Raw genomic sequence first — 26,693 nt, forward strand, 5'->3', positions numbered from 1 at the left:
AGTTAATAATACAAATAATCACATCTTCTTGAATCATAATAATGAGTGAATACATTTTCACAGTTTTTTACTACTTGTTTCACCTGTGTGTTTTGTTTTGTAGTAGATGTGTTTCATGTAGTGATGTAAATAGTTGATTGCTGATAATTTGTATAACGAACATGTGTGCCTGATATTTGTAAATTGTATTTAGAATAATACAAACAAACAATCCTACAACAACAAGTTACACTGTCATCATTGGACTTATTTTCATTTAACTAGGCAAGTCAAAAATATTATTTACAATCACGGTCTACCCCGGCCAAACCCTGACCCGGCCGGACAACGCTGCTGGTTGGGATACAGCCTCGAACGTTTTAGAGTACACTTCCACTGAGATGCAGTGCCTTAGACCTCTGCGCCACTCGGGAGCCCAGTTGGATTGCAGAGAAGTGTCTGTCAACGTTGATGTTAGGACCCTGTGCGGATGCTAGATTCTCTTGGTATGGTATGATTAAACGATACATATTATAAGAAAGGATTTTTTAAATAAACAGACTGTATTCAACCTTAACGGATCCCCAACCTAGACCATCGTTTTTGTCGCCCTCTGCAGGCCACAAACCTCACAGTTTCACATTCAGTAGATCAATTAGAAAGAAACCGATTTATTATAGAAATTAATTCCCTCAAAATAATATTGAAAATAAAGTACAATATTTAAATTAAAATGTATTAACCAGCCATACTCATTTTTGGACGTCACAGCATTGCGACGGAATAGACTCATCTCTGACTCATTCTGATGACGTACTTCACAGTCCAGTGAGTTGACAGCGCAACAACGAGTTTCCACAATGCAAAAAAATCAACAATAACCACGTTTCACGTGTTTGTTGACATTTGTATTGTAGTCATACATGAGTTGAATGCAGAGCCTTTGAACTGAACGTATTCTATAGATTTTAGTCCGTGATTTCCTAATCAAAATGTCGTTTCTTATGGATTCAGTGATCATGTTCACCTCACAGGTAAGAATTGCTAGCTAACGTTAGCTGTTCTTGGGTGGCTGTTCTTCTCGATAGCTAACAGTTACTGTAACCTTACAAGAAACTGCTAGCTACTATAACACCACTTTTGGCTCCCTTTGCTTAGCCAGCTATTATGTTAGCCAGCTAGAATGTTTGCACATACACTGTCTTGGGTAAATTTACTAACGTGAAAATCTTCCAACTTCCCAGGTGCTCTTCTTTGGCTTTGGGTGGCTGTTCTTCATGCGGCAGCTGTTCAAAGACTATGAGGTATGTTATTTAGTTACTACACAAGTACTGTTATATTAGTTATGATTTGGTAGACATTAATCTACATGCCGTGTCTTTATTTTTGTAGCTAGGTGTCATTTTGTTTCTGGACCGTTTTTGTTTAAGAACAGTTGGGAGAACCAACATCAAACAGAAACAGACAGATCCATCATGGGTGTTTACACAGCAGTGATCTACAGAGACTGATCTAACCCTGTGGTCATGTTCCGGTCAACAGGTACGGCAGTATGTGGTCCAAGTTGTGTTCTCCATCACTTTTGCCTTCTCCTGCACCATGTTTGAGCTCATCATCTTTGAGATACTGGGTGCCTTAGAAACTAGGTAAGTACAATGGTTTAATTCATTCTTTACGTTACCACGTTCATTCGGTATGATACTTTTCTCTCCATTAACCAGCTAACATAGGCTAGCCGACGTCTCATAGATGTCCTTGTGTCCCTCAGTTCCAGGTATTTCCACTGGAAGTTCAACCTATATGTGATTCTACTGGTTCTAATCTTCGTGGTGCCTTTTTATATCGGCTACTTTGTCGTCAGCAACATCCGCCTTTGTGAGTGACATTTTATCCATGTTATTCCACCTGTAGCATAATTCCAGTGATCCTTCTGTGTTTGATGCTACAGAGTGTATGATGGGTGCTGTCTTGCTGGGGATTCTCACACGCAGTCTATGAAGTGTGTGTTTGTGTTCAGTGCAGAGACAGAAGCTGCTCTTTGCCTGCGTCGTCTGGTTTACCTTCATGTATTTCTTCTGGAAGTTGGGAGACCCTTTCCCCATCCTCAGTCCCAAACATGGTGAGTGCCTACCCTGCCCCCTCTCCCTATTCTCACTGCTGTGTTTAAGGCCCTATTCCAAACAACCCGTAGCCACTAATCATAGTCACCTCTTGTAGATCTGAAAGTGTGGCAGGTAGCCTAGTGGTTACAGTATTGGGTCGATTCCCCGAGCTGACAAGGTGAAACATCTGTTGATGTGCCCTTGAGTAACCCTAATTGTTCCAGGGTTGCTGTTGTTAATGGCAGACCCTTGCTGTGACCACACTGAGGGTGTCTCAGGGAGAGTGGGATATGTAAAAAAACACATGCATATTAATATACACTTGTACATGTGTGAAATAGGACAAATATAAGCACCAAATTATTATAAGGACTGGATTGTAACAGTGATTGTACATAATGTTCCATTCTATACCTGTTTCTGTACCTCAGGTATCCTGTCCATCGAGCAGCTGATCAGTCGTGTTGGGGTCATAGGGGTCACGCTGATGGCTCTATTGTCCGGCTTTGGTGCTGTCAACTGCCCTTACACCTACATGTCCTACTTCCTACGGTTAGTGCACTAAGTCTGTATAGACCATAACAGCATTAAACAACTACATTACCTACAATCCCATTCTCTAACTCCCCATAGACGCCTACTACTCTACTCCTCACTTACTCTACTCGTCACAACTAAATGACCTACACTCTCATTCCCCACTATCCTTACTACCCTCACTACCTGTATACCTATGTGATGCATCTTTATCTACAGGAATGTGACAGAGAGTGATATTCTTGCCTTGGAGAGGAGACTTCTTCAGACCATGGACATGATCGTCAGCAAAAAGAAACGGTGAGGGATAGGGGAATATATTTCTATAGAGAGAGCATAGAGACCCTCACCTTTTTCTGATAATCAAATTATTCTAAGGCTCTAGTTTTCTGTTGTCCTGTGCCAGTGTTTGGGGTCATGCGTTTTCTGTTTTGTCTGTGCAGCATTGCCATGACACGGAGGCAGATGTACCAGCGAGGGGAGGACCAGAACAAACAGACGGGATTCTGGGGCATGATCAAGAGTGTCACCTCCTCACCACCAGGCAGCGAGAGTATCCTTCACACATCATCATGGGAAGTGTGTGTGTTTTTGTTGTGTGTCTGTGTACGGTTCCTTGACCCCCCTCTCCAGATTTGTCTCTGATCCAGCAGGAAGTGGATGCTCTGGAGGAGCTGAGTCGCCAGCTCTTCCTGGAGACAGTGGACCTGCAGGCCACCAAGGTAACGCGCGTTCGCGTAACGGGAGCGTGACCACCGGTCCAGTTGAACCCTGATAAAAACCCTATTTACTATTGAGGAGCAGACTGTATATCATTCAAACACACATCTTTATTTTAACTATATCTAAATGCCCCAATTGGAGAGATGGAAAATGGTAAAAGTTGTTTTAAAAATCCTTTTGGAATGTTCTGTGGTCCCCCAACGGCAGGCACGCGTTGAGGGCTCCAGTCCAGTTCCAGATGCAGCAGGCCTCTCCCGGGTCGTGTTGTACTGAGTGAAAGACAAAGATTCTGTCAGCAAATGGCATTGTTGCACTAAGGTGCCGTAGGCCAAACACACAACTCCACAATTCACAATAAACCAAAATAGTAACTAAAGGAATACAGTAATATCAAAGCAAAAACAAATGATAGTGGAAAATAGTAAATCAATTCACACAAGGTAATGTAAATAAAAACTAAATGGAGAGGCAAGGGATTGTAGCTCAGGTAACGTTATCGGATGTCCTTTCAAGGACAATGTCTATTCACAAATAGTCTTTGGATCAAAGGTCAGTGGGGGGACACTAGTGATTTTAAATCATTCAGATGTGAGCTGGTAGTGTTCAGTCGAAAATGTGCTATAATCCACAATGTCTGTTGCGCCTTCTTCACAACGCTGTTGGTGGGTGGACCATTTCAGTTTGTCCGTGATGTGTACGCCGAGGAACTTAAAACTTTCCACCTTCTCCACTACTGTCTCGTTGATGTGGATAGGGGGGTGCTCCCTCTGCTGTTTCCTGAAGTCCACGATCATTTCCTTTGTTTTGTTGACGTTGAGTGTGAGGTTATTTTCCTGACACCACACTCCGAGGGCCCTCACCTCCTCCCTGTAGGCCATCTCGTTGTTGTTGGTAATCAAGCCTACCACTGTAGTTTTGTCTGCAAACTTGATGATTGAGTTGGAGGTGTGCTTGGCCACGCAGTCATGGGTGAACAGGGAGTACAGGAGAGGGCTGAGAACGCACCCTTGTGGGGCCCCAGTGTTGAGGATCAGTGGGGTGGAGATGTTGTTTCCTACCCTCACCACCTGGGGTCGTCCGGTCAGAAAGTGCAGGACCCAGTTGCACAGGGCGGGGTCGAGACCCGGGGTCTTGAGCTTAATGACGAGTTTGGAGGGTACTATGGTGTTGAATGCTGAGCTGTAGTCAGTGAACAGCCTTCTTACATAGGTATTCCTCTTGTCCAGATGGGTTAGGGCAGTGTGATTGCGATTGCGTCGTCTGTGGACCTATTGGGGCGGTAAGCAAATTGGAGTGGGTCTAGGGTGTCAGGTAGGGTGGTGGTGATATGATCCTTGACTAGTCTCTTAGTGAAGGGTAAATGTGTTTCAGCCTCCCTGTACCCCAAAAGGCCTCCTCTCTGGTTCAATCTGGTTTACACTAGTTTGTTGCGTTAAGATCTGTCTGTTGTGTGCGGGGCTCATGGTCCTACAGTCAGGTCCACGCAGCTAGAAATTCAGTCCACAGGTGCTCCAGCATTAATGAGTGCGTAGCACGCAAACCAGTAGAGAATGTCGGCAGGCAGCGCTTTAAGGAGAACTGTTGGAGATGGGATATGGAGAGGTACTTAGCTTTGAGGAAGGATGAAGTGTTCTCTCGCCCAATTTCCCAAAAGGCCTCCTCTCTGTCCCTCCCGCTCGCCGGCACCCGTCAATTCGGTTCGCAAAGGCTCTTTGCCGTCGGGCCCACACAGCTACAGGTTCAATCCACAGATACATTGGCATTAATGAGTGTGTAGTACGCAACACAGCAGAGAATGTCGACATACGGCGCTATCAGGCATTATGTTGGAGTTGGATATGTAGAGGTACTTAGCTTTGGGAAGGGACTTTCCTCTCTCTGTCTGCTCTGGTCCAGGTCCGCTCCAGCTACCGCATGTCGTCATCAGTTGCCTCGGCTCTGGCTCTGCAACCGCTCTGCTCCCAGCTCACATCGACCCACAATGCTTCCGACCAGCACCTTAAATAAAGAACAGGTGCGAGCAACTCACCGGTCCCAATTTAGTGAAGCTTTAAATACTTACTCTCGTGATCAAAGGGGGAAGTTTTACAAGGGGCAAAAGAGGTGTGCGTCTATATATGTCTATATATAAGGTTCTGGCTTGGGCATATAATGCAATGTAAGAGGGCAGCTTCTAGTCAGATACATAGTCACCCATGTGACACACACTTAAGATAGTTAACTTACTACTACAACTACTACTACTAATAATACAAAGTTAATAAATAGTAATTCAACACTTCATTCGGGGCTCAGAGATTTTCAGGAAGCCCATCACTGCAGCCAACTCCAACACCCCCGGAATGGCTTCCAGTTTCTCAATGTCTTCATCAGAAAAGAGCGGCCACTCCTCGCCAGAGCTCAATCTGGGCTGGTAGGCTTTCGTCACTCCCCTGTAAAACTCAACTTTGCGCCTCAGCTCCATGTGCTTGTGGAATAGACGTTGTTTCTCCTGCTCAGGCAGGTGCTGATTGTGGTAGCGGAAGCTGGCCATTTGTAGGGACTGGGACTTCCAGTACCACTCACAGTTGTAGATCTCTGAGAGACTTGGGAGGACCTGACCTAAATTCACACATAAAACCAGATCTAAGGTTATGTACCTAAATGCATTCTAATTATAATGAGAGATACACGAAAATAAGCAATGAACCAAATCCTGGTAAGAACACAATATTTCTTACCATTGTTGATGTAGTCTGATGGTCTTGCAGGAAGATACTGCTGTCCTGGTGCCGTCCGTGGTACAGACTGGTTCAATTGCCGGTTATTGAAGCTCATTTCTGAATAATGGATAATCTCGGAAAGCAGAAACAGTCTTGGGGTTGTTGTCACCAAAGAGTCCCAAATGATCGACTTCCAAATCAAATGAAAACAAAGGTGCCTAACAACCAAACATTCTAAACTGAAACTTTCTATTAGAGTAAACAGTATTTATTTTCAAAGCATACTCTATTTTCTGTATTACCATATTCTAAATACAAATTCTGAGTGTGAATAAACAGGTGTAATGTTATTCACTCAGAGGGGATATCATGAAACATTATTATTCCCACACACACACACACAATGTCCATGTATAGTATATAGTGGCTATTGTAATGTACGTTTGGTTTCTAGTAATAAGTTGTCTTTGTGCCTCTGTTCTCCGGGCCTGTAGGAGCGGATAGAGTACTCCAAGACATTCCAGGGGAAATACTTTAACTTCTTAGGTTATTTCTTCTCCATTTACTGTGTTTGGAAAATCTTCATGGTGAGTCACACACTTACACAGCCTGACTGAGAACTAGACTCATCTCACCCAACTTGGTTTTGCTTAGCCTGCTTGAAAGCCTGAAAAACAGCTAGAAGTGTCCGTCAGTTTAGAGAATATCCAGTGTGGCTTTTGATATCTTTTTAATTAAATGTAATTCGAAACAATTAGGGTTTTTCTACCCATATAGCTTTGGGTTTATACTTCCTGTACTGTCTGTCAGTGTGTTATCATATCCCATCAGGCCCCAGAGCTACAGTTGAAGTCGGAAGTGTACAGTCGTGGCTTTGAAAGTTTTGAAAATGACACAAATATTAATTTTCACAAAGTCTGCTGCCTCAGTTTGTATGATGGCAATTTGCATATACTCCAGAATGTTATGAAGAGTGATCAGATGAATTGCAATTATTTGCAAAGTCCCTCTTTGCCATGCAAATGAAGTGAATCCCCCAAAAAACATTTCCACTGCATTTCAGCCCTGCCACAAAAGAACCAGCTGACATCATGTCAGTGATTCTCTCGTTAACACAGGTGTGAGTGTTGACGAGGACAAGGCTGGAGATCACTCTGTCATGCTGATTGAGTTCGAATAACAGACTGGAAGCTTCAAAAGGAGGGTGGTGTTTGGAATCATTGTTCTTCCTCTGTCAACCATGGTTGCCTGCAAGGAAACACGTGCCCTCATCATTGCTTTGCACAAAAAGGGCTTCACAGGCAAGGATATTGCTGCCAGTAAGATTGCACCTAAATCAACCATTTATCGGATCATCAAGAACTTGAAGGAGAGCGGTTCAATTGTTGTGAAGAAGGCTTCAGGGCGTCCAAGAAAGTCCAGCAAGCGCCAGGACCGTCTCCTAAAGTTGATTCAGCTGCGGGATCGGGGCACCACCAGTACAGAGCTTGCTCAGTAATGGTAGCAGGCAGGTGTGAGTGCATCTGTACGCACAGTGAGGCAAAGACTTTTGGAGGATGGCCTGGTGTCAAGAAGGGCAGCAAAGAAGCCACTTATCTCCAGGAAAAACATCAGGGACAGACGGATATTTTGCAAAAGGTACAGGGATTGGACTGCTGAGGACTGGGGTAAAGTCATTTTCTCTGATGAATCCCCTTTTCGATTGTTTGGGGTATCTGGAAAAAAGCTTGTCCGGAGAAGACAAGGTGAGAGCTACCATCAGTCCTGTGTCATGCCAACAGTAAAGCATCCTGAGACCATTCATGTGTGGGGTTGCTTCTCAGCCAAGGGAGTGGGCTCACTCACAATTTTGCCTAAGAACACAGCCAAGAATAAAGAATGGAACCAACACATCCTCGAGAGCAACTTCTCCCAACCATCCAGGAACAGTTTGGTGATGAACAATGTCTTTTCCAGCATGATGGAGCACCTTGCCAATAGGCAAAAGTGATAACTAAGTGGCTCGGGGAACAAAACATTGATATTTTGGGTCCATGGCCAGGAAACTCCCCAGACCTTAATCCCATTGAGAACTTGTGGTCAATCCTCAAGATGCGGGTGGACAAACAAAACCCCACAAATTCTGACAAACTCCAAGCATTGATTATGCAAGAATGGGCTGCCATCAGTCAGGATGTGGCCCAGAAGTTAATTGGCAGCATGACAGGGCGGATTGCAGTGGTCTTGAAAAAGAAGGGTCAACACTGCAAATATTGACTCTTTGCATCAACTTCATGTAATTGTCAATAAAAGCCTTTTGACATTTATGAAATGCTTGTAATTATACTTCAGTGTTCCATAGTAACATCTGACAAAAATATCTGAAGACACTGAAGCAGCAAACTTTGTGAAAATTAATATTTGTGTCATTCTCAAAACCTTTGGCCAGAACAGTACATACACTTAGGTTGGAGTCATTAAAACCTGTTTTTCAACCACTCCACAAATTTCTTGTTAACAAACTATAGTTTTGGCATGTCGCTTAGGACATCTACTTTGTGCATGACACAAGTAATTTTTCCAACACTTGTTTACAGACAGATTATTTCACTTATAATTCACTGTATCACAATTCCAGTGGGTCAGAAGTTTACTAAGTTGACTGTGCCTTTAAAAAGCTTGGGAAATTCTAGAAAATTTTGTCATGGCTTTAGAAGCTTCTGTTAGGCTAATTGACATAATTTAAGTCAATTGGAGGTGTACCTGTCGATATATTTCAAGGCCTACCTTCAATCTCAGTGCCTCCTTGCTTGACATCATAGGAAAATCAAAAGAATTCAGCCAAGACCTCAGAAAACATTTGTAGACCTCCACAAGTCTGCTTCATCCTTGGGAGCAATTTCCAAACACCTGAAGGCACCACGTTCATCTGTACAAACAATAGTATGCCAGTATAAACACCATGTGACCACACAGATGTCATAGCGCTCCGGAAGGTGGTGTGTTCTGTCTCCTAGAAATGAACCTACTTTGGTGCGAAAAGTGCAAATCAATCCCAGAACAACAGCAAAGGACCTTGTGAAGATGCTGGAGGAAACAGGTACAAAAGTATCTATATCCACAGTAAAACAAGTCCTGTATCGACATAACCTGAAAGGCCACTCAGCAAGGAAGAAGCCACTGCTCCAAAACCTCCATTAAAAAAGCCAGACTATGGTTTGCAACTACACATGGGGACAAAGATCGTACTTTTTGGAGAAATGTCCTCTGGTCTGATTAAACAGAAACAGAACTGTTTGGCCATAATGACCATCGTTATGTTTGGAGGAGAACGGGGGATGCTTGCAAGCCGAAGAACACCATCCCAACCGTGAAGCACGAGGGTGGCAGCATCATGTTGTGGGGGTGCTTTGCTGCAGGAGGGACTGGTGCACTTCGTAAAATAGATGGCTTCATGAGGAAAGAAAATTAGGTGGATAAATTGAAGCAACATCTCAAGACATCAGTCGGGAAGTTAAAGCTTGGTCGCAAATGGGTCTTCCAAATGGACAATGACCTCAAGCATACTTCCAAAGTTGTGGCAAAATGGCTTAAGGACAACAAAGTCAAGGTATTGGAGTGGCCATCACAAAGCCCTGACCTCAATCCCATAGAAAATGTGTGGGCAGAACTGAAAAAAGTGTGTGCGAGCAAGGAGGCCTACAAACCTGACTCAGTTACACCAGCTCTGTCAGGAGGACAGGTGATCCTAACTGACCTAAGACGGAATTTTTACAAGGATTAAATGTCAGGAATTGTGAAAAACTGAGTTTAAATGTATTTGGCAAAGGTGTATGTAAACTTCCCACTTCAACTGTATATCTGTAGTGACCCTTGTTTTTTGTCCCTCTAAGGCCACCATCAACATTGTGTTCGACCGTGTAGGGAAGACTGATCCAGTGACGAGAGGGATTGAGATCACAGTTAACTACTTGGGCATTCAGTTTGATGTAGGCTCTTCCACATTCGCACTCACTCACACTCTCTCACGCTCTCTCTCTCTCTCACACACACACACAGTCACACACACACACACACACAGTCACAAAACATTTCCAGTTGTGTTAATAGCTGTCAGTTTATTAAAGTGTTCTTCTGCAGTAGTTATTCCTGGTGACTGATTCATCTATTTCAACATTGTTTTACAGTCAGTTTAGGAAGTCCAAAAACCGTAGTTGTGTTGGCATATTCTGTTGTTGCTCTAGTGTTCCTTACATATGCTCTCCTCTGCAGGTGAAGTTCTGGTCTCAGCACATCTCCTTCATCCTGGTGGGCATCATCATCGTCACCTCTATTAGAGGCCTTCTCATCACACTCACTAAGGTAAGTCATCTACAGACAGGAAGTTGTCAGTTTACATATGCGTGACAATGTACCCTAACCCCAATCCTGTCTGTTTTTCTATAGTTCTTCTATGCCATCTCCAGCAGCAAGTCCTCCAATGTTATAGTGCTGGTCCTGGCTCAAATTATGGTCAGTTTGTCATCTCTCTTTCTGCATCTCTCTTTGTGTCTCTCAATTCAAGGGGCTCTATTGGCATGGGAAACATATGTTTAAGTGAAATGGATAAACAAAAGTGAAATAAACAAAAAGTGAACAGTAAATATTACATCTCTCTCTCCCCTCTCTCTCTGTCTCTCTCTCTGTGTCGCAATATCTCTCTCTCTCTCCCCTCTCTCTCTGTCTCTCTGTGTCGCAATCTCTCTCTCTCTCTCCCCTCTCTCTCTGTCTCTCTCGCTGTCTCTCTCTCTCTCTCTGTCACAATCTCTCTCTGTGTCGCAATCTCTCTCTCTGTCTCTCTCTCTCTCCCTGTGGCGCGCTCTCTCCCTGTGGCGCGCTCTCTCCCTGTGGCGCTCTCTCTCCCTGTGGCGCTCTCTCTCCCTGTGGCGCTCTCTCTATGTCGCTCGCTCTCTCTGTCTCTCTGTGTCTCTGTGTTTTTCGCTCTCTCTGTCTCTCTGTGTGTCTCTCTGTGTTTTTCGCTCTCTCTCTGTCTCTTTGTCTCTGTTTCTTTGTCTCTCTTTCTGTGTCTTTGTGTCTCTCGCTCTCTCTGTGTGTGTCTCTCTCGCTCTCTGTCTCTCTCTCTCTCAATTCAATTCAATTCAAGGGGCTTTAGTGGCATGGGAAACATGTTTACATTGCCAAAGCAAGTGAAATGGATAAACAAAATTGAAATAAACAAAGTGAACAGTAAATATTATGTCTCTCTCTCCTATCTTGCTGTGTCTCTCTCTCTCTCTCTCTCTCTGTGTGTCTCTCAGGGGATGTACTTTGTGTCGTCGGTTCTCCTCATGAGGATGAGCATGCCTCTGGAGTATCGCTCCATCGTGACCGAAGTTCTGGGAGAGCTGCAGTTCAACTTCTACCACCGATGGTTCGACGTCATCTTCCTCGTCAGCGCCCTCTCCAGCATCCTCTTCCTCTACCTCGCCCACAAACAGGCACCCGAGAAGCACATGACCCCCTAGCACATGACCCCCTGACCCCACTCTGAACTTGACCCTTGACCCTTAGGTTACCTTTTCCAACCTTTCCCTGGAGGCTTTGATTCTCTGTTGGATTTTGATCTTCTCTTAAAAAAAAAAATCCATCTCTTGTCTGTCTGTGTGGTGGAGAGAAGCGCCTGTGCTTCCTGAATCAGGAATGTCCGACGTGTGGTCGTGTGGACCTTTGGTGTCAGGGAGAGTCAATGGAGATTGGAGTCATGGAAGACTGGACTTTGTATAATGTTGGGTTGAACGTGGGGATAATGACTCACATAATGGAACTACTGTACTTGAAATCAGGACTTAATTGTTCTTTGCAAAAATGAAAATGGGATATTTTACGATGATGATGATGATATTTCATTGTGCTGTTGCCCCATTGGACAGAGGTTCTGTCTATCCTTAAATCATTCTGAGCAGAGCAGAACTGTAGTATACAGCACAGACCAGCTTCACTGCAACAGTAGCTTGTTTTGTGAACGGGGTTGTAAATATGTGTTTACACTCTATTTTTGACAAACAGAATAATCCAAATTATCATTTTAAATGTAACACATGTCTACCAGTATCCCCCAAATGTCCATGATGCTATTGGTTAGCGTATTTCATGGTGTCCAGCCTGTACATGCCATGTACCTGGGGTGGCGTGCATATCTACTGTATTTATTCGACCAAGACAGATGGGAAGGCTTCAGAATAAACCAATGTATGTGGTCATTAATGAGTTAGTTATCCATTACTCTGTTCCCTTTATTTTATTCAGTAAGTACTGCAATGCCACTTTACATACACCACTTATAAACAGGCATCTGGTCCAGGATCATTTATTCTCGTTGTGAGAGCAGTATTTGACATCTGAGCAGAAAGACACAATGGCTCTTTGGGTACGCTAAAACAAATCAAATGTATTTGATTATTTTAATGATATTTAAAAGACAGTATTATTATTAAGGTGTAGTACAGTAGACCTCTGTCACTATGGTTACTGTTCCAGTTAAACACATTGAACTGGCATTACTAGTGTTCTCGGTCTACATTGCAGGTGTTCGTAATGAGATTATACTGATACATATGCTGGTTGGATAACAGTGCTATCTAACTGATCAATACAATTACACATTAATGGCTATTTATTGCTATTTTCAACCGATTTGCATTGATACCTAAAACCAGCCTCTGTCATCGGAATGTATTAAGTTTGATCAGCGTTCTTGAGCAGAGATACCTGCATTATCCAGCATGGTGCAAAGGTTGATGGGAGACAGAAAAAGTCTTAACAGGAAATGATTTCTCATTGGAGACTTCTCAGAGTCTCTCATCAACACTCGAGCAAGATGATGATGCTGCTGATGACACAGATGGAGTCTATGAGAGAGAAAGAGAGTCATATATTTTTCTGTAATAGAACTGTGGGAAAATACAATTGCTACAAACTTGCTTTTAACTACTTTGGTTTGCCTGGATAATTTGGATCTAGTTTAGAAGCTACCAAGGCACTCAAGGAACACATTTATGTTACGTCACTCACCCTCTCTCGTGCCTGGTGCGGCGTGGTGTCTGGCTCAGCAGCCTCCTCGTCTTCCTCCTCTTGGACCTCCTCCAGAGTGGCTGGGGTGTCTATCTGGGCTGGTGTGTGGCTCCGTGCTAGGGACGGGGACGGGGCTGGGGATGGGGACCTGGCTTGGGACGAGGGGATGAAGAGCTGAGGAGTGATGGCCACCCCTTTGGCTTTGAAGTGGTCGTTGGCCTGCTTCCCGGCAACTAGGAGTACCAGCGAGCTGCCACTCTTACGGATCAACCCCACCACTTGCTCGTGACTGTTCTGCTCCACATTCACACCGTCCACCTCCACCACCATGTCTCCGTCCTCTAGACCAGCCCTGTCCGCGGCTCCACCCTTCACCACCTTACAGAGAAGACATCAAGGGGTGAGCTGAGTTGTGAATGGTTTGGAACGTAAACAACAGTTGACAGTTGCTGAATGACAGGAGTGTTTCAGAGGTACGGAATTGAGGCTAGCATGTGCTTTGCCTCTTGATCTTTCCCATAGTAGTTCATGTATTTTGGATGCATTCTCTTGTCTGTTAGGCTACCTGTTGGATATACAGTGCTAGTCCAAATTTTGGACACACCTACTCATTCAAGGGTTTTTCTTTATTTTTACTATTTTCTACATTGTGGAATAATAGTGAAGACATCAAAACTATGAAATAACACATATGGAATCATGTAGTAACCAAGAATGTGTTAAACAAATCAATATATATTTGAGATTCTTCAAAGCAGCCACCCTTTGCCCTGATGACAGCTTTGCACACTCTTGGCAACCAGCTTCACCTGGAATGCTTTTCCAACAGTCTTGAAGGAGTTCCCACATATGCTGAGCACTTATTGGCTGCTTTTCCTTCACTCTGCGGTCCAACTCATCCCTAACCATCTCAATTGGGTTGAGGTCAGGTGATTGTAGAGGTCAGGTCATCTGATGCAGCACTCTATCACTCTCCTTCTTGGTCAAATAGCCCTTACACAGCCTGGAGGTGTGTTGAGTCATTGTCCTGTTGAAAAACAAATGATAGTTCCACTAAGCACAAACCAGATGGGCTGGCGAATCAGTGCAGAATGCTGTGGTAGCCATGCTGGTTATGTGTGCCTTGAATTCTAATTAAATCACTGACAGTGTCACCAGCAAAGCCCCCCCCCCACTATCACACCTGCTTCACGGTGGGAATCACACATACAGAGATCATCTGTTCACCTACTCTGCGTCTCACAAAGACTCATCAGACCAAAGGACAGATTTCCACCAGTCTATTGTCCATTGTTCATGTTTCTTGGCCCAAGCAAGTCTCTTCTTGTTATTGGTGTCCTTTAGTAGTGGCTTGATTCACACAGTCTCCTCTGAACTGTTGATGTTGAGATGTGTCTGTTACTTGAATTCATTGAAGCATTTATTAGGGCTGCAATTCCTGAGGCTGAAAACTCTAATGAACGTATCCTCTGCAGCAGAGATAACTCTGGGTCTTCCTTTCCTGTGGCGGTCCTCATGAGAGCCAGTTTCATCTTAGCGCTTAATGGTTTTTGCGACTGCACTTTCAAAGTTCTTCACATATTCTGGATTGACTGACCTTCATGTCTTAAAGTAATGATCGACTGTCGTTTGTCTTTGCTTATTTGAGCTGTTCTTTACTATAATATGGACTTGGTCTTTTACCAAATAGGGTTGTTACACAGAAGATAGCCCTATCTTGTCACAACACAACTTATTGGCTGAAACGCAAGAAATTCCATAAATGTACTTTTAACAAGACACACCTGTTAATTGAAATGCATTCCAGGTGACTACCTCCATGACACTGGTTGAGAGAATGCCAAGAGTGCAAAGATGTCAGCAAGGCAAAGGGTGGCTACATTGTTTTTATTTGTTTAACACATTTGTGTTTGCTACATGATTCTGTGTTATTTCATAGTTTTGATGTCTTCACTATTATTCTACAAACTTTGGACTGGTACTGTAGGTAGGTGATCTGTTCATTGTACTTACCTCTTTGATATACTGGCCAAAGACTCCCTGTATACCGTTGAGGTGGAAGCCGTACCCGACGGAGGTCTTCTCCATCTTGCACAGCTTGAGGAGATCTGTGGTAACAGGGGCTGGGGCCGGGGCCGGGGCTAGGGCCGGCATGGACTCTGGGTAGCTGGGTGGAGGGGTTACTGGAAGGAGGGATTCCATAATCTCTTCCAAGTAGAACAGAGGAGAAACGCCTCCCTGTGAAAGATCACAATTAATCTCAGACATATATCTCAATTCGCACTGTAGTCTTCTTTACTGCACTTCTGTTTCTGGACAGTTCATGAGCCTGTATACACTATGAAATGACTGCCCCTCACCCTTGAAGTTTTTCAACTTTAGTAGGCTTTTTGAATGGTCTTTAAAGTGCAAAACGGCATTTGGCAGAAGTAAATTAATCAGCCAACATGACTATAAGTGAACAGCTTCCAAGCAATACGACTGATAAATAGCTAACAATTTTGCTACACAATCTGAGTTTACCTTGTATCTTTATTGAACTTTTATTTCAATCTTTGCACTGTCTCTATGCACACTCACAGGGATCTACACACACACACACACACACACACACACACACACACACACACACACACTGTCACTCCAACACACACACACACACACATACACTCACTCCATCATTTGCTCACTCACACATAATATGCACATACTTTTATACTGACTACACACATGCCCACCCATTCACATGCAAGTTGCTGCTACTCTGTTGCCTAGTCCCCTTACCCCTATACATATCTACCTCCATCACTCCAGTATCCCTGCTCATGTAAATATGGTATTGGATCTGACTTATAGTAGGCTTACTTACTTATTTACTTTATTGTGTATTTCATATTTCCTATTCTTATTTTAAATTTTTTTTCTAGTAATAGATTTTTATTGATTATTGCATTGTTGGGTTTTGAGTTTGCAAGAAAGGCATTTCACTGTACTTGTGGATGTGACATTAAAACTCTAACTTTTTATATATATATATATATATATATATATATATATATATATATATATATATAAATGACCGGGTTTTCACGAATTTGATGACATAATTGTGAAGCATTTTCAAAAGATTAGTGGATGTGATCTGGAAGTAAAGCGGAAGGGGCGGTAACTTTCACAGGGTGTTCAAACAGTTTCTCAGCATTGTGGTGCTCATCAGTATCAGCTACAGCTTCATTATAATCCAAAAGGAAAAACTGATCCTAGATCAGCACTCCGACTCTAAGACACTTTGTAAATATGGGCCCAGATGTGTAGACCAATGTGCTTGAGCCAACTCCTATGACTGTTGTTTCATACATTTATTTCCTAAATCCAACAAGAAAGATTGATCCCAGAACCCTCACCATCTTGTAAAGCGTGTCAGTGTCTTCATCGACCACCAGGAGGCAGCACTTGTTGCCACACTGTCTGATCCTGTCCACCACCTGCTCATGGCTGCAGCCATCCACTTCCACATCCTCCACGGCAACCAGCCTGTCCATCTCCTTTAATCCCGCCCTCTCGGCTGGGCTACCCCTGTCAATGTCCCTGATGAAGTGGCCTGCAGGTAGGATGATATTAAGATGGTGTTATTGCGTAAAATTATGCAGGCAGATGGCTATTGTTGTTGGTGAATATTTTAGTAGTGATGATCCTATGTGGCTATTAGTAGATGTGTTGTTATAAGACATTATAAGGGGTTCATACACGCTTATGAAAAGCCATTATAACCGCATCATAATGCATTATACCTGTTCGCTTATAGTAGTGTAACCAAGTTTTTCTTTGGATACCTACTGAACATCCAAATTCACACACCATACAAACACACAGACCTGTCTTGTTAGGCTCAGTCCTTAAGAAGTATCCATAGCCGTCTGATCCTTTGACCAAGTCTGCGATGCGTGGCTTCAGTGGGAGGAGCTTCACTGTGGCTAGCCCCGCCCCTATCCTGATGCGTTTTATCTTGTAGAACTTGTCTGTGTCCTCATCCACCAATAGAAACATGACGCTGCTGCCTGATGCCTTGACCTGACACAGATGTCACAACGGGCTCATTCGGGCGGGTGCAAAGTTAAATAATGTTTAGATCGAAATTAACAGAAGAAGAGTAAACATTCTTATCTGTTATGTAGAATAAAGACTTATGACATATCTTGCCTAAACGTAACCAATCACATTTGTTTCTGCCCTCAAGGCTGAGTTGCCCAGGGAAACCAAATGGAATTAACACTGATTTGCCAAATGATCATTGTCCTGACTTCTGTATTCTGAGTGAACAAAATGCGTTGACAGGCTGTAGAATAATATGCCAGATATTGAAGTTAAAAGTTAACCACAGAGTAGTGTAAATAAGGACTGAACCCTGACCTTTTCAACTATCTGGTCATGAGTGGCGTTCTCCATGTTCTCCCCGTTGACCTCTATCAGGCGGTCGTTGGTCTTGACCCCTGCCCTCGCGGCCACACCCCCTGGGGCCACCTCTGTCATGAACATGCCCAGGTCACCTGGGACAGGAAATGGAGGAAAGAAAATGTAGTTTAAAATCACAATCCTAAATTCAGTATCATTGGACATAAAGAAGACAGGAATGTATGTTAAGGGCCCACGCCATGTGAGACGAAGAGAATGTGTTCATTTGATGCTTGATCAACAAGCAAAACAATTGAATAAGAATCCTCAGAGATTACAATAATTGCTGTTGTCAGTTTGGTTCTTCTCTCTTATCAGCAATATCACAATCAAAGAGAGAACCAAAATAAATACGTGTGTGTGTGTGTGTGTGTGTGTGTGTGTGTGTGTGTGTGTGTGTGTGTGTGTGTGTGTGTGTGTGTGTGTGTGTGTGTGTGCGTGTGTGTGTGCGTGTGCGTGCGTGTCCCACCCCTCTCATCTTTGATAGAGCGCAAAGAGAAGCCGTAGCCCCCGCTGGACTTGGCCAGGTAGCAGAGTTTGGGTTTGGGCGCCCCTCCTCCCACCCCGTTCATGGCGTGCTGGGTAGGTGTGGCGTGTGGGTCAGACAGGTCCACCCCCTTAGTCTTAGCCTGCTTGTAGGATGCCACATCCAGAACGTGGAAGGTGACAGACGCACCGCTCTCCTTCACCAGGTCCACTACCTAACCCAGGACACACGGCACAGGAGAAAGAGTTGGGACAACGTATGGTATGCTGCTACATTATTACAGTACTTATTGCTACATGTGTTCTCCAGTAATTCCACATTTACCTAACTTAAACTGGTACCTTACCCCAGGCACTTTAAAGGACTTGATAGGTGTGAACAATATAGCAGACACGGTTATTACCATACTATTACTATATTGCTTACACCTTTATCATTTCAATACAGTAAAAAAAAAGAGGGAGGGTCTAGGGCTTATGTGGAATCGAACAACTGCTAGCCCTGTCAGTTTCCCCTCTCCCCCTCCTCACCCGTGAGTGGTCCATTTCGTCCACATAGGTTCCGTTGACCCGGAGGATGCGGTCTCCGTCCTTCAAACCCACCAGCTTGGCCGGGCTGCCACTCTCCAGGTTCCTGATCAGGTGACCATCCTCTCCTTGCTCCACCCTCAAGAGGAAGCCAAAACTTTGACCTGCCTTCTTACTCAGCACTATCACCCTCGGCCTGTACCCAGCCATGTCCTGCAACAGAGACCACAGGGTATGAATACAATACAATACAAAACACACACACACACACACACACTGGTGAGCACAGTCACCGTCTGTTTTTACTTAGCCATGTCTTATAATACAGACCAGAATGGGAGAGTGCTGACACTGTGTGTATCAGTGGTAAACCCCATTCTATCTAATCTCAATGTCTGAAACTTCCCCCACTGTCTTGAAGGAGTTCCCACATATGCTGAGCACTTGTTGGCTGCTTTTCCTTCACTCTGCGGTCCAACTCATCCCTAACCATCTCAATTGGGTTGAGGTCGGGTGATTGTGGAGGCCAGGTCATCTGATGCAGCACTTCATCACTCTCCTTCTTGGTCAAATAGCCCTTACACAGCCAGGATGTGTGTTGTGGATCATTGTCCTGTTGAAAAACAAATGATAGTCCCACTAAGTGCAAACCAGATGGAATGGCGTATCGCTGCAGAATGCTGTGGTAGCCATCCTGGTTAAGTGTGCCTTGAATTCTAAATAAATCACAGACAGTGTCACCAGCAAAGCACCATCACACATTTTCCTCCATGCTTCACGGTGGGAACCAAACATGCGGAGATCATCCGTTCACGTACTCTGCATCTCACAGACACGGCGGTTGGAACCAAAAATCTCAAATTTGGACTCATCAGACCAAAGGACATGTCCATTACTCGTGTTTCTTAGCCCAAGCAAGTCTTCTTGTTGGGGTCCTTTAGTAATGGTTTCTTTGCAGCAATTCGACCATGAAGGCCTGATCCACTTAGTCTCCTCTGAACAGTTGATGTTGAGAGGTGTCTGTTACTTGAACTCTGTGAAGCATTTATTTGGGCTGCAATCTGAGGTGCAGTTAATTTCCGATTGGCAACTGATTGGCTCAAACGCATTAAGAAGGAAAGACATTACACAAATTAACTTTTAACAAGGCACACCCGTTAATTGAAATGCATTCCAGGTGACTACCTCATGAAGCTGTTTGAGAGTGTGCAAATCTGTCATCAATGCAAAGTGTGGCTACTTTTTTGGTTACTACATGATTCTATATGTGTTATTTCATAGTTTTGATGTCTTCTATTATTTTACTATGTAGAAAATTGTAAAGATAAAGAAAAACCCTGGAATGAGTAAGTGTGTCCAAACTTTTGACTGGTACTGGAGCTATACCACTGGAGGCTGGTGAGGGGAGGACGGCTCATAATAATGGCTGGAACGGAGCGAATGAAATGGCATCAGACACATGCTTGTAAAAACCATGAGTTTGATAACCATCCCACCGATTCTGCTCCAGCCATTACCACAAGCTCATCCTCCCAATTAAGGTGCCACCAACCTCCTGTGAGCTATACTGTAGCAACTCATAGGTATGTACTGTACAGCAACGTCACCATCAGATAAATTGCAGTAAATCGGGTGTGGAGTGGAACATTTGCACAACAGAAATCTGATTGGCAATATAGAGAGATAAGAGGGATATAAACACATATATTAAAGGACAAGATATCCCGTAGAGATAAAAGAATACATAAGTCAGTGTAGGGTTGGGTTGAATGTCATTGATTACACTGATATTTTACTGACGAGAGATCTCTAGAGAGTGTATTCTGCCAACCATTACGGTGAATTCCTAACTCGCACAAACACGCACACAGACACACCACCATCTACACTCGTGTTTTAATAGTGTAGCAAAGTGCTGATAGCTCTTGAAGAAGGTTAACCTGCTATGCTACCTCCCCCGTGGCCATGGGTTGTTAATGGTTAACAGCAGCCAGGGCCAGCTGAAGGTGCGAAGGGCTCTTTTAACTGGAATGTGCGAATTTGACCCCCCAATCAAGATGGTCAACATGAGAATCCTTGTAATGTTTATTACACTGTTATCACAGAGAGAAAGTAAGACGTGACGGACGTGTGTGTGTTTGTGTGTGTGTGTTTGTGTGTAGTGTAAGTCTGTGTGTGGCAGTGTGCTGATATTTGTCTGTTCCTACATTTTGCTAATCTAGTTCCAACTGTTAGATTATGATGAACACAGTAATATGTAAAATGTTAGCATTTAATCCTTGACACAGTCACTGTAGACTGCTGTTTTTAGGGAGATTGTTTCCTGGAAGTAGATGCAGTCCTATAAACTAACCCAAGATGACAATTGCAAGCAAACACCATCTACATTGAGTGGAACCATGATCCTTTCCCAAGAGATTGAATCCTCATTGTGGGGGCGCATGTCAAGTACTAACAACAAAGTATTTTGTATTGTTATTTGGAGCCCCTCTATCCACTGCACCTGTGTCTCTGTTGTTGCTCTATGTCTCCATGTGAGTGATTTAGCAGACACTCTTATCCAGAGAAACTTACAGGAGCAATTTGGGTAAACAAGTTAGAAAAAGAAGATAGATTTTTCACCTATTTGGCTCAGGGATTTGAACCAGTGACCTTTCAGTTACTGGTCCAACGCTCTTAACCGCTATGCTACCTACAGTTGAAGTGGGAAGTTTACATACACCCTAGCCAAATACATTTAAACTCAGTTTTTCACAATTCCTGACATTTAATCCTAGTAAAAAATCCCTGTTTTAGGTCAGTTAGGATCACCACTTTATTTTAAGAATGTGAAATGTCAGAATAACAGTAGAGAGAATTATTTATTTCAGCTTTTATTTCTTTCATCACATTCCTAGTGGGTCAGAAGTTTACATACACTCAATTAGTATTTGGCAGCATTGCCTTTAATTTGTTTAACTTGGGTCAAACGTTTCGGGTAGCCTTCCACAAGCTTCCCACAATAAGTTGGGTGGATTTTGGCCCGTTCCTCCTGACAGAGCTGGTGTAACTGAGTCAGGTTTGTAGGTCTCCTTGCTCCACACGCTTTTTCAGTTCTGCCCACAAATGTTCTATGGGATTGAGGTCAGGGCTTTGTGATGGCCACTCCAATACCTTGACTTTGTTGTCCTTAAGCCATTTTGACACAACTTTGGAAGTATGCTTGAGGTCATCGTCCATTTGGAAGAACCATTTGCGACCAAGCTTTAACTTGCTAACTGATGTCTTGAGATGTTGCTTCAATACATCCACGTAATTTTCCTTCCCCATGATGCCATCTATTTTGTGTAGTGCACCAGTCCCTCCTGCAGCAAAGCACCCCCACAACATGACGCTGCCACCCCTGTGCTTCACGTTTGGGATGGTGTTCTTTGGCTTGCAAGCGTTCCCCTTTTTCCTCCAAACATAACGATGGTCATTGTGGCCAAACAGTTCTATTTTTGTTTCATCAGACCAGAGGAAAGTTCTTCAAAAAGTACGATATTTGTCCCCATGTGCAGTTGCAAACCATAGTCTGACTTTTTTATGACGGTTTTGGAGCAGTGGCTTCTTCCTTGCTGTGCGGTGTTTCAGGTTATGTCGATATAGGACTCGTTTTACTGTGGATATAGATACTTTTGTACCTGTTTCCTCCAGCATCTTCACAAGGTCCTTTTCTGTTGTTCTGGGATTGATTTGCACTTTTCGCACCAAAGTACGTTTATCTCTAGGAGACAGAACGCGTCTCCTTCCTGAGCGGTATGACGGCTGTGTGGTCCCATTGTGTTTATACTTGCGTACTCTTATTTGTACAGATGAACGTGGTACCTTCAGGCGTTTGGAAATTGCTCCCAAGGATGAACCAGACTTGTGGAGATCTCCAATTTCTTTTCTGAGGTCTTGGCTGATTTCTTTTGATTTTCCCATGATGTCAAGCAAAGAGGCACTGAGTTTGAAGGTAGGCCTTGAAATACATCCACAGGTACACCTCCAATTGACTCAAATGATGTCAATTAGCCTATCAGAAGCTTCTAAAGCCATGACTTCAAACAGCCGAAGCTAAGTAACATTAACATGATGCCTTCTAATTACAGTCGCTGTACTCATAATATACAGGAGAACGATCGCCTAGGTCCCTTGATTCAGGACCTAGGATCAAGGGAGACACTAAAGTGTTTTAGTACTGTATCTCTTGACACAATGATGAAAATAATCATGGCCTCTAAACCTTCAAGCTGCATACTGGACCCTATTCCAACTAAACTACTGAAAGAGCTGCTTTCTGTGCTTGGCCCTCCTATGTTGAACATAATAAATGGCTCTCTATCCACCGGATGTGTACCAAACTCACTAAAAGTGGCAGTAATAAAGCCTCTTTTGAAAAAGCCAAATCTTGACCCAGAAATTATTTTAAAAACTATCGGCCTATATCGAATCTTCCATTCCTCTCAAAAATTGTAGAAAAAGCTGTTGCACAGCAACTCACTGCCTTCCTGAAGACAAACAATATACACAAAACGCTTCAGTCTGGTTTTAGACCCCATCATAGCACTGAGACTGCACTTGTGAAGGTGGTAAATGACCTTTTAATGACGTCAGACCGAGGTTCTGCGTCTGTCCTTGTGCTCCTAGATCTTAGTGCTGCTTTTGATACCATCGATCACCACATTCTTTTGGAGAGATTGGAAACCCAAATTGGTCTACATGGACAAGTTCTGGCCTGCTTTAGGTCTTATCTGTCGGAAAGATATCAGTTTGTCTCTGTGAATGGTTTGTCCTCTGACAAATCAACTGTAAATTTCGATGTTCCTCAATGTTCCGTTTTAGGACGACTATTGTTTTCACTATATATTTTACCTCTTGGGGATGTCATTCGAAAACATAATGTTAAATTTCACTGCTATGCGGATGACACACAGCTGTACATTTCAATGAAACATGGTGAAGCCCCAAAATTGCCCTCGCTAGAAGCCTGTGTCTCAGACGTAAGGAAGTGGATGGCTGCAAACTTTCTACTCTTAAACTCGAACAAAACAGAGATGCTTGTTCTAGGTCCCAAGAAACAAAGAGATCTTCTGTTGAATCTGACAATTAATCTGGATGGTTGTACAATCGTCTCAAATAAAACTGTGAAGGACCTCGGCGTTACTCTGGACCCTGATCTCTCTTTTGAAGAACATATCAAGACTGTTTCAAGGACAGCTTTTTTCCATCTACGTAACATTGCAAAAATCTGAAACTTTCTGTCCAAAAATGACGCAGAAAAATTAATCCATGCCTTTGTTACTTCTAGGTTGGACTACTGCAATGCTCTACTTTCCGGCTACCCGGATAAAGCACTAAATAAACTTCAGTTAGTGCTAAATACGGCTGCTAGAATCCTGACTAGAACCAAAAAAGGTGATCATATTACTCCAGTGCTAGCCTCCCTACACTGGCTTCCTGTTAAGGCAAGGGCTAATTTCAAGGTTTTATTGCTAACCTACAAAGCATTACATGGGCTTGCTCCTACCTATCTTTCCGATTTGGTCCTGCCGTACATACCTACACGTACGCTATGGTCACAAGACGCAGGCCTCCTAATTGTTCCTAGAATTTCTAAGCAAACAGCTGGAGGCAGGGCTTTCTCCTATAGAGCTCAATTTTTATGGAATAGTCTGCCTACCCATGTGAGAGACGCAGACTCAGTCTCAACCTTTAAGTCTTTACTGAAGACATATCTCTTCAGTAGGTCCTATGATTAAGTGTAGTCTGGCCCAGGGGTCTGAAGGTGAACGGAAAGGCTGGAGCAACGAACCGCCCTTGCTGTCTCTGCCTGGCCGGTTTCCCCTCTTTCCACTGGGATTCTCTGCCTCTACCCCTATTACGGGTGCTGAGTCACTGGCTTACTGGTGTTCTTCCATGCCGTGCCTGGGAGGGGTGCATCACTTGAGTGGGTTGAGTCACTGACGTGGTCTTCCTGTCTGGCGCCCCCCTTTGGGCTGTGCCGTGGCGGAGATCTTTGTGGGCTATACTCGGCCTTGTCCCGGGATGGTATGTTGGTGGTTGGAGATATCCCTCCAGTGGTGTGGAGGCTGTGCTTTAGCAAAGTGGGTGGGGTTATATCCTGCCTGTTTGGCCCTGTCCGGGGGTTTCATTGGATTGGGCCACAGTGTATCCTGACCCGTCCTGTCTCAGCCCCAGTATTTATGCTGCAGTAGTTTATGTGTCGGGGGGCTAGGGTCAGTCTGTCACATCTGGAGTATTGCTCTTGTCTTTTCCGGTGTCCTGTGTTAATTTAAATATGCTCTCTCTAATTCTCTCTTTTTCTTTCTTTCTTTCTCTCTCTCGGAGGACCTGAGCCCTAGGACCATGTCTCAGGACTACCTGGCTTGATGACTCCTTGCTGTCCCCAGTTCACCTGGCCGTGCTGCTGCTCCAGTTCCAACTGTTCTGCCTGCAGCTATGGAACCCTGACCTGTTCACCGGACGTGCTACCTGTCCCAGACCTGTTGTCCCAGACCTGCTGGAACCCTGACCTATTCACCGGACGTGCTACCTGTCCCAGACCTGCTGTTTTCAACTCTCTAGAGTCAGCAGGAGCGGTAGAGATACTCTCAAAGATCGGCTATGAAAAAGCCAACTGACACTTACTCTTGTTTTACTGACTTGTTGCACCCTCGACAACTACTATGATTATTATTATTTGACAATGCTGGTCATTTATGAACATTTGAACATCTAGGCCATGTGCTGTTATAATCTCCACCCGGCACAGCCAGAAGAGGACTGGCCACCCCTCATAGCCTGGTTCCTCTCTAGGTTTCTTCCTAGGTTTTGGCCTTTCTAGGGAGTTTTTCCTAGCCACCGTGCTTCTACACCTGCATTGCTTGCTGTTTGGGGTTTTAGGCTGGGTTTCTGTACAGCACTTTGTGATATCAGCTGATGTAAGAAGGGCTATATAAATACATTTGATTTGATTTGATGACATTATTTTCTGGAATTTTCCAAGCTGTTTAAAGGCACAGTCAACTTAGTGTTTGTAAACTTCTGACCCACTGGAATTGTGATACAGTAAATTTATATAAGTGAAATAATCTGTCTGTAAACAATTGTTGGAAAAATTACTTGTCATGCACAAAGTAGATGTCCTAATTGACTTGCCAAAACTATAGTTTGTTAACAAGAAATTTGTGGAGTGGTAGAAAAACAAGTTTTAATGACTCCAACCAAAGTGTCTGTAAACTTCCGACTTCAACTGTATGTCCATCATAGTCACAGTCTTAAACACCTGCCGTTGTGCACCACCACACATAAAATAACCATACATGTGACATCAAAACACTGAGCAAATAGTAGAATTGATCATGTAAACAAATATAGCATTAATTAGCATCAAAAGCTAAGTAACTAAACACAATATATACGTGATTCATTTGATAGACCACAACAATTGGAGAAATAGTAGAACATTCACTCACCTGCTCCTGTCTCTAGTCCCAGTCCCAGTCCAGAGGAGGATCTTCGGTTGTGTTAAGGTGGTATCTCTATATGTTTCTTCCCACTTTTTCTCTCTCTCTCGCTCTTGCTCTCTCTCTCATTTCATTCTTCCCACCTCCTCTCTCTCTCTCGCTTCATCCCTCCCACCTCCTCTCTCTTGCTCTCTCTCTCTCTGAAGGACTTTGACAGGTCAAAGTTGGACCTAAAGGCTGAGTTATTTAACAGTGTCTCGTGGCAGGAGCATCTTGGGAGACACATGTCTAAACAGCCCAGTCCAGGTATCCCTTTAAAACCACCGTGTTAATCACAACCCAGTCATCTGTTTAGAATGGTCAAAGGTGACAGAGGAGGGTGGAGAAAGCTACTGACAATGTCAAGGATCAAGGCTTGGCAACGTCACCACAACAACCCAATAACAACAACAGCAGCAGTAATGATGGGTTAATGGGAGCAAAGACTGGCTGACTGGGCGTATTGCCTGGATGGAAGAATTCCATGCTTTATAATGGAAATGCACTTATCTGTGGGATAGTTTCTCAGTATAGTATGCTTTATCTCAAACTATAGTGTGTAATGCATATTTATATCAGCAAATCAATAAATATAACCATAGGCAATAGGCATGTCTTGATGCCTCTGAAGCCAGTCTTAGATATAA

The 26,693-nt window shown here is 43.7% G+C and overlaps 2 protein-coding genes across 5 annotated transcripts; one reads left to right on the plus strand and one right to left on the minus strand.

Annotated features, from left to right (window-relative positions):
* Positions 1–796: 796 nt before the first annotated feature.
* Positions 797–12,261, plus strand: si:ch73-390b10.2 (GPR89A). 2 transcript variants are annotated; one of them, NM_001139919.1, is given in 14 exon segments: positions 797–1,013; positions 1,224–1,283; positions 1,522–1,625; positions 1,748–1,854; positions 1,997–2,098; positions 2,513–2,633; positions 2,838–2,918; positions 3,062–3,171; positions 3,252–3,340; positions 6,538–6,630; positions 9,916–10,011; positions 10,295–10,384; positions 10,469–10,534; positions 11,320–12,261. In NM_001139919.1, coding segments are annotated over 14 exon segments (1,368 nt in total). In that variant the 5' UTR covers positions 797–971; the 3' UTR covers positions 11,527–12,261.
* Positions 12,262–12,284: 23 nt separating this feature from the next.
* Positions 12,285–26,320, minus strand: LOC106586653 (Na(+)/H(+) exchange regulatory cofactor NHE-RF3). Of its 3 annotated transcripts, none has more exons than XM_014174168.2 (9): positions 26,017–26,320; positions 18,542–18,751; positions 17,994–18,225; positions 17,483–17,619; positions 16,948–17,143; positions 16,477–16,673; positions 15,086–15,310; positions 13,073–13,450; positions 12,285–12,909 (listed from the first exon to the last, which is right to left on the minus strand). In XM_014174168.2, the coding sequence occupies exons 2-9, from the start codon at positions 18,746–18,748 to the stop codon at positions 12,850–12,852; spliced, it is 1,632 nt and encodes a 543-aa protein (XP_014029643.1). In that variant the 5' UTR covers positions 18,749–18,751; positions 26,017–26,320; the 3' UTR covers positions 12,285–12,849. The 3 variants fall into 3 exon arrangements, with proteins under 3 accessions (XP_014029643.1, XP_045563824.1, XP_045563823.1); XM_045707868.1 differs by having other exon boundaries at positions 18,542–19,151; positions 26,017–26,063; XM_045707867.1 differs by lacking the exon at positions 26,017–26,320 and adding an exon at positions 19,029–19,088.
* Between the last annotated feature and the right edge of the window lie 373 nt (positions 26,321–26,693).

This window comes from Salmo salar, chromosome ssa25 (genome assembly GCF_905237065.1).
Source record: "Salmo salar chromosome ssa25, Ssal_v3.1, whole genome shotgun sequence".
In the NCBI taxonomy this organism is placed as follows: domain Eukaryota; kingdom Metazoa; phylum Chordata; class Actinopteri; order Salmoniformes; family Salmonidae; genus Salmo; species Salmo salar.